This window comes from Lipotes vexillifer, unplaced genomic scaffold (genome assembly GCF_000442215.2).
Source record: "Lipotes vexillifer unplaced genomic scaffold, Lipotes_vexillifer_v1.1 scaffold3, whole genome shotgun sequence".
In the NCBI taxonomy this organism is placed as follows: Eukaryota; Metazoa; Chordata; class Mammalia; order Artiodactyla; family Lipotidae; genus Lipotes; species Lipotes vexillifer.
Genome location: NW_006783631.1, coordinates 3,211,937 through 3,220,189, shown reverse-complemented (window position 1 = coordinate 3,220,189; position 8,253 = coordinate 3,211,937). Strand labels below are relative to the sequence as shown.

Below are 8,253 nucleotides of genomic sequence, written 5' to 3'. Positions count from 1 at the left end.
CCCCCCCGCCGAGAGAGATTCACGTCCTTTCCTCCCCATTCCCACACTCATCCTGGTCAAAGGAGCTCCAAGACATGGGAAGGGCTGCTGGGGACTGGAAGGGGAGCGATCCCAAGGGCTGACGGCTGGGAGAGGCTGGGTCCCCAGGGTTTTGCCACTGGCCTCAACCGCCGCCGGGACGCCCATCACCTGAACCGGACAATTGAGGCGCAGGTCTGAGGAAGCCCGGGGACTGGTCCTCTGCGTGGGACCCGAGCGCCCTGCGCGTCCCAGCCGGGGTCCTCGTCCGCTGCCTGAAAGCAAGTCTGTAAAAGTCTGTGCCTTGGCGATCACCCTCGCAGCCGCCAAGACCAGCCACTGAGAGTGGAGGCGCGTCCCAGCAGCTCCGACCTGCCCGGACCAGCTTTTCTGCCCCTCACCGCCTGCTGCAGCCAACCAAGGCCGAGTCTGGGCCCCTTCCGAGGTCACTAAGCTTGGAAGCTCGAAGAAAGAGCACCAACAACAGCAATGAGTGGCTGCGGCCTCCTCCGCGCTGCTCCCCGGCGGGGCTGTCCGAGGGATGGAAACGGAAGGTCATCTCCCCGGAGAGGATTCCAGTCCCTGCAGAGGATGGGAGATCTGCCTGTCCCGGGGAGGGACTGGAAGCCCGGGCTGAGGGCTCCCCTGAAGGAGCCCCGCAGCCAGACTCTGGCCCAGGGCCGGAATCCCACCCGCCTAGAGCACCTGGGAGCGCTGAGGCCTCGCGTCGGTGCGGCGGGAGGAAGATGATAACCTGCGCCCTCCCTGGGGCCTGGGGGCGACTTCGAGAGTGCCCTGAGTGGATTGTCCCCATCTGGCTCCTCCAGAGCTGCGGACAGATTCTGCTTTTCATTTTCCACTTGCTTTACGACTCTCCGTGCCTCAGTTTCCTCCTTTGTAAACTGGAGAGGAGAAGCTACAATATCTCAATAGGTTACTGTAAGGATTAAATGAGCTAACCCAGATGGAGAGCTTAGAGCTGCGTCCAAAGCACACCCGATGTATGCTGGCTATCGACTCGTCAGCATCCTTAGCTCCTCTTTTGGAGAAAGGGGACCTTTAATCAATCAATCAATCTCTCTCTCTCTCAACAAAGGTCAGAAAGCAGTGGGATTCACCTTTCCTATGCATATTCCATAAATGCCTGAGCCAGAAATTTCATTGTTTCCCCTAATACTGTCACATCTGTGAATGCCTTCTCTTATATCTTTCTTTGTCCAGGATTCTCTCTCCCTCCCCCTCCCCCTCCCCCCCCCCCCCAGCCATCTCTCTCCTTATCGCTCTGTCTCTCCCGATGGCTCTGTAGACCGCCAACATCTGAGTGAAGTGTGAGAAACGTGCAAAGTAAATCCGTTCCTTTTCTTATGCCGGTCTCACCACAGAGGTTAGTCTGAACTGTGCACATAGGAACCGGCGTTTTCCGCCCCAGCGCAGACGAAGTTCCAGTGTCTCGGTCAGCTCTCCGCAGTGGCGTCTTGTGATTCCTGAAATCTGGGTTTCTTGGCCGGCCTGGGACAGTCCAAGAGGTAGTGGGATGCACACGGAATCCCTGTCATTCCTCGTTCCGCCGGGAGACAGTGACCACGCGGCCTCCCCGCTCAGCCCACAGCTGCAGCCCAGGGCTCCCCTCGGGCCCCAGTGCGCGGGCCGTGCGTACTAGGCCCAAGCCTGGAGTTCCCATTTCCCAGGCCGACCTAGCTTAGCAGGGTGGCAACCAACAGGGCTTCAACACGGAGGCCAGGGGGCGCAAAGTCCGGAATTCCACGGGTCAGGTCTGAGGGGCTGGGAAAGCGCCCTTGCTGTGTGAGTTCCGCGGAGAACCGGGACCACCAACCGCCCCGCCCTCCCCACGCTGGCCACTAACGCGGCTCGACCTCGCGGAAGCGGGAGAAAAATTCTGAGCCGTACAGACCGCTAGGACGTCAGGGCTACGCCACCAAATGACCCCTCAAGGCCTCGTTTCATGTTCACCAAGACAAGTGACCAGACCCTTGATTTTCCCATCTCCAAATAAGAACACTAACCCTGGACCTGAATCGCACTGTGCGCCGGTTGTCAAGACGTTGAAGTTCACCACTTCCGAGGAGCCGGCAGCCCGTAACGATTCCTGGACTCTCGGATCGAAAGACCAGAAGCGTCCTCTCCATTCCGAAAGCAATGGGTCCCAGGTTCAAAGCGGCAGCCCCTCTGGGTGTCCCAAGGGGAATTTCTATTCCCAGAGGAGGGGATGCGCGCCTTCGCTCAGCTGTCGTCGGAAGCAGCCGATCCGGCCTTGCGCGCTGCCACTGGCCACTCAGGAGCTGAAGATGAGGCTATAGCGGGCCTGCCTGCTGCTCTGTCAGGTGCGGACCGTTTGGGGGCTCCCCAGTCAGCACGTCTAACCTGGGCAGAGGCAGGCTGTCTCAAGCTCGAGCTCCAGGCCTTGCGGAAAGGACCCACAGCCGGAAGCCGCGCTTACCTCCGCTACACAAACCCGGAACTCCAAGCAGAAGTCATAAGAGATCTCCGGGGAACTAGAGCAAAATATTGTCTCCCACACCCTCTTTCCGTTCTTTATTAATTTCACGGACAGTTCAAGGGGAACTGGCTTAAGGTCTGAGCTATCCTACATTGTACTGCTCTTGCGACACCGTCTATCAAGGAGCCTCCGGCCAGGAGCTACCCCCTACCCCACCCCAGGGGTCTCCGAGCGTCCATGGCTTCAGCCGTCTCTCTAGTTCCGTCTAGCCTCTGTCCTTCCGGGTCCTCTCTGACACTGACCGCAATCCAGGGCCTCAGCCTTCTCTCCTAACCCTCCCACATGTGTGTCCATTATGTTCTCCCTGGCCCCATGACACCAGTCCTCCCCAGCAGTGTCCACACTGCAAAGTGAACGAAGTTTTCCTGTGAGATTTTTTTTTCAAGTTTAAGTAAATGGGCATTTATCAGGATTATTCGGGCCAAGAACCGTCCTGACCCCACTCAAATGAAATCTTTGGACAACTGAGAAAACAGTAATATTAACTGAAGCAGGTATACATTAAATATGTATAAGAGATTAGGATATAAGTGGCATATAAAGGTCCAGAATCTATTAAGAGCTAGAAACAAATACAAGACACAGGTGTCTACATATACTGCTTAGATTCAATGTTAGATTCAAGGTCAGAGTCGAGAGGGGATCAATATAATCCAGTTCTCTCAGTTTACGAGTAAGGAAACAGGCCCGGAGAAAGCCGGGGGCCTTCCCAAGGTCGCATGGTAGGCAGAGGCGTCAAAGGAATCCAGTCGTGACTCCCAACGCAAGGCCCATCCCACTGCAACGCAGGCGTTTCTGCTTTAGGAATCACAGAGCAAAGAGCCTCTCATGGGCTTTTCTCTCCACTTTAGCTCTCACGAGGCGAGGGGATTCCCAGAAGGATGCCCTTTCGGGAATCCCGTAGTCTGTCCCCAGTCAGGTGTCTACTGTCAGGAAAGGGTCTGGTTCTCCCGGCCCTGGGAATTCAAATCCAGCCTCCCCCAGACAGCCTCGCGGGCCCGGGAGCACCACACGGATGCAGTTCTCTTATAGTACCGATAGGTGGCGCGTTCCTCACAGGAAAACCGGCCGGGAATCCGCCCGCGCTCGTAAGACCGGGCTCCCTGCCCTACCCATCCGCGTAGGGTCCCTCTCCCGAAAGAAAATGGACAGAAGGGGGGTGCAGCCGGGGGACTCAGGCTGGGTGCCGGAGGGTCTGAAAAGAAAGACCCTATAAACTCTGATTCTAGCACTTCGGCTCAGAGTGGCCTCACGCTCTCTTTTAAGAGGCCAAAGACCTTTGAGGGCAGAGGGTAAGGCTCTGCGCACTTGGCCAGAGAAAACACCGGGACCCAATAGGGTCACCCTCTGGTGGGGTGTAGGGGGCGTTATCTCCCCTCAACAAGCGCCTCCACGCACCCGCTCGTTCACGCACGCTCGGCGGCTGCCCTCCTCTGCCACTATCCCCAGGCCCCATTCTTCCGCCTACTTTTTATTTTTTTCTTTTAATATTGGGGCAGCGGGGGAGTAGGGAAGCCCGGCGCTTTTTCAATTGCGACGATAATTGTCCTCGAGATGGGTTTCTTAATCTGCTCATCCATTATTGACTTCTCTTCTAATATTTGGTTTTGCCGTTTTGATCGCCAGAAGATCACAGACTTGACTCCTTTGCATAACAATTTTGGGGCGGGCGTCCTTGGTGCGGGAGGGGAGGGACGTGCCCGGAATGGCTTTGGGGTCCGTATTCCATCCCTCCTCCCGCCCACTGCCCGTGAGGCCAGCCTTCCTCTCACTGACCTCCCACCCCTAACAGCACCATTCACGCCTGGAAAGTTCTGAAGGTGAGGGGTCCCCCCCCCCCCCCCCCCCCGTGGGAGCAGGAACAGTAACGCCCTCCAGTGGGACCGACGAAGGGAGGGATTGTGTTTCCCCCTCGCCTCCCACCGCATTCCCAGCGCCAAGAGATGCTGCCTCTTCTACCTCACAGACAGACTGGGGAGAGAATGCACCTTACTTGGAGGAGAATGGAATGGGGTTGGCAGGCGCGGGAAGGAGACCACGCTCTCATCTGGCACTTAGGCCGCGGGACAAAACTCAGACGTCCAAGGTTCCTGACGGCCTCTGTGGGACCCTGACCTAATCCCTTTCCCGCTCAGGGCCTCAGTTGCCTCATCTGTGGAGTGGGCTTTGGGGCTGTTCTCTCCCCGAGGTCCCTTTGATGTTGACCTTGCCACGTGTTGCCCGCTCTCCCCCCAGTGGGGCCTTAGGGCTTAGGGATTGCACAGGTGGGGTTTGGTGGGGAACAGAAAACCAGTGGCTATTTTAATCAGGATTTAAACAACTAGTTCCTTCTGCCTTTGCATAATTCAATGATGGGGGCGGGGAGTGGTGGTAGGGGAGATTTGGGGTCAGAGCCCTCTGATCCTTGCTCTCTCACACACCTCACTTGCAGAGCCTCGGTCGGAGGGAGTTGCTCTCAGGTTCCCAGCTGGCACACAAACGTACACACCGAGACTGTACACATGGCCACGCACAAGCACAGCCACCGGCGCAGAGCCCATGCACACATACTTGCACACACGGACACAGCGCAACCACGCAAGGGTTAGAGGAACACGAAAAATGCACACAACCGTTTCGTGGCCACTGGCACCCACGTACACACGCACCCACCTGGGGCCTCTCACACACACAGTCACATACAAACACGCAGGCGCCCGGGCGCACGGTCGCCCCCCACTCCGGTTTCTGCAGGAGCCCGGGGGCAGGGAAGGTGGCCGGAGAAGGCCTCGACACTGCAGTGACCCCCCCCCCCACCCCCCCCCCCCCAGCAGCCTCTAGAATGAATGTTATTTGGAGTAATTGCCCAAGTACTTAGAAAATGCTAAGGTTTATTTTTAAATGTGATTAGGACCTGTCTCTTTTCCCTTCCCCACCCGCCCCACTTCCAGCCCAAACTTTTCCCTCCCTCACCTCCCCACCAGTTCCCCGCAGCGCTGATCTCGGTGGGAACCCGGAGTCCTCCCCGCACCCTCCCCGGGAAGGGGGTCGGGAGGCTGCACCCCGGAGATCGAAAGGGGGGCGCGGCCTGGCTCGTGCCCCGGGGCCAGCGGGGAGGGCGGCGGGAAGGCGCCTGCCGGGAGCCGGAGCGCCGAGAGCCGGGCGCGCGGACTTCTGCTTCCTCTTCCCGGGTCAGTGGGAGAAGAGCCCTGGGACCAGCCCTCACCCCTACAGGAGTCGGGGGAAGAAGAATGACTGCTAACTCTGGGGCGAGCCAGAGAACACGGTTTTGGGACCACAGGGGCACTTCTATGCGAAGGGCTTGGATATCGTGGGTGTTTTCTTCTCTTCTTGAGTTATTTTTTTGACCACACCTTTGGAGTTGGGTCTGGACCCCCCGGGGAGCACGGACTCAGCCGAGGGGGGGGGGCAGCAGAACCCGGAAGCCACGCTGGTGCCTCCTCGCTCCCTCTCACAGCGGTTCCCACCGGCGTGCACACTCCCGAGGCCAGGCGGTGTGGACCCCGACCCGCGCCGAGCCGGATCGAGGCAGGAGCCGCCACTCGGACAGGTGGGGACCTGGGTGGGCAGGGGACCCCCTAGGCCTGCGGATCGCCAGGCTCTGGGAACCTTCTGGGGAGGAGGAGGGAGTGAGAGAAGGCGAAAAGCAAAATAAAGGAGAGAAGAAAATTCGAGCGTAGCAGCTGAATTTACTCCGAGTTTTTTTTTTTTTTTTTTAGGCGGGGCAGGGTGTGAACATTAGGGTTTCGATTCTGGGGTTTGGGTGGAATTCAATGTAAGGAGAAAAGCAGGATGTCTGATTAAAGTGAAAAATATAGAGTGGAGTGTATGTAGTCGCCTCGCTTTCGGGAGCCATGAGCTCTAAAATTCCCGGCTCCGGGGGGCCTGTTTGGCTGCGTGGTGCAGCTTTAGGGCGGTCTGGGGATACCGAGGAGAAGGTGAATCTGAGCGCGAGCAGCCCTAAGCCGACGAGTCAAGCCGCCGGCAGCGACGGGTCTGGTGTCTGCGCCCTGGTGTCCGGGATGTCAGGAGCCGACCCCGTGCTCAATTTTCGGGAGTCACTGAGATGTTTCCCCCATTTCCCATAGTCAAGCGGAGAAAGGGCTTAATTTTCTTTGCTTGTCCGGCTTTAAAGGGGAAAAAGCACCCCAAAACAAAAACTGATTCTAGAACAAAAAAATCCGTGTTGTGAACTGCCCCTCCCTCGGATAAAAGGGAGAAAACCCTGAGGGGAGGCAGGATGGTAGGGGCATAAATCCAAATATTGAAATCCCCAAAGGGGACAACCTCCCACAGGAAGCTTTTGGGGGACTTTCTAGGAACCTGGACATTTATGGCTGTACTTCTTGCACACAGAAAAAAAAAAGAAATTATCCCTGCCTCACCCCCTCAACCCTAATCTTCTAGGTTATCTACAAATAAAGCAGCCGCCCCAATTTCTAGAGTCAACAGAACATTTTATTTCTAGGGTTTGCCTCCCACGCACTGCCCCACCCACCTCAGCTTTATCCCTTCCCCTGCCTCCCCCAGTTCCACTCCAAGCTTCCGGCAGAACCAATACCCAAGGAATCCCCCTGTACCCACCCACCTCCACGTTATTATCGCCTCCAAATGAAGACCAAACCCCCAAGCGCTAATTGAATTAGTCTATTGAAAGGACTGTCAGGTACAATGACGTGGCTCGAGGCCCTACATTTCCCAAGGTCTATAGGCTTTGGGGACCTGCGATGTATAGTCTGACCTTCCGGCTCATAATAATACCACGGCACTTGTAGCAGAAATCTCCTCGCATTCACTCCCAACAAAACCGCTGGTCACCCAGTCCCCGTAGGAAGGCTGCCCGCTATTGTGTTGCGACAACTCATTCATGTCCCGCGCCACGAGGCCCCACCGCCATCTGATCTACACTCGAAATGCGATTACCACCATGTGCATGCAACACGCTCGCACTCTCGGCCCAACGCACGCACGCCTGGCCAGGCTGCGAGGTTTTCTTTCACAATTCTCACACCCATCCACAAAAGAGAGGTGGAAGCAGGCAGGACCGTGACATTTGTCTCTGTCTAAACGAAATCCAATCTGTGGAAATGTGAGATGGAGGGAGACTTCTCTTTCCTGAACAGCATACACCAAAACCCTCAGGAAACACATTTCTCCATGCTCAACTGGTGGCGCAGACTCGGGGGTACACACTGATGTGTACATACACGAGCCTCCAGCCATGCACACAAACACACAGACACACAAACAATGCTTTCATGGACTCATTTCTCTCTCTTTGGTTCTCACATATACAAGCAAATAGACACGAATACAGGCTCTTACCCTTCACAGCCAAGGGCCACTCTCCACATCCATAAGTAGTTTTTGCAAGATTGGGAAACAAAGGAACAGTATCCCAGCCTTCACTGTGAGAAGCATTCATCACCACCCCCTCAACATTTTGACCCCCATACCTCTCTAGCACCCCCCAGACACACAAATTCTCCCCACCTCGGTTTGGCCAGGTGCCTTTTGCTCAGTGGAAGGCCCTGGTTAGCTGCAATAGAGGAAGTCTGGGAGTGGGAGGGAGGCAGGAATTTTGGGGGGGGTCCCCCTGTCTTTCTTACCCCACCCTCCGCTATTGAAAGCCTCTTTGGGCTCCCTTCCTCCTTCATTGAAGTACCAAATCACAATGACAGTGAAATAGAGAGACATTCTTATTTCATTCATTCAGG

At 56.4% G+C, this 8,253-nt stretch overlaps 1 protein-coding gene across 1 annotated transcript in view; it reads left to right on the top strand.

The window, feature by feature from the left end:
* The first annotated feature begins 2,245 nt into the window (after window positions 1-2,245).
* The window catches only part of EN1 (engrailed homeobox 1), a 14,188-nt gene continuing 8,180 nt past the window's right edge, over window positions 2,246-8,253 (top strand). The window contains exons 1-3 of the mRNA XM_007456362.1: window positions 2,246-2,360; window positions 5,510-5,706; window positions 5,994-6,086. Coding sequence (XP_007456424.1) covers window positions 2,246-2,360; window positions 5,510-5,706; window positions 5,994-6,086 — 405 coding nt within the window. The remainder of the gene's footprint in view (window positions 2,361-5,509; window positions 5,707-5,993; window positions 6,087-8,253) is intronic.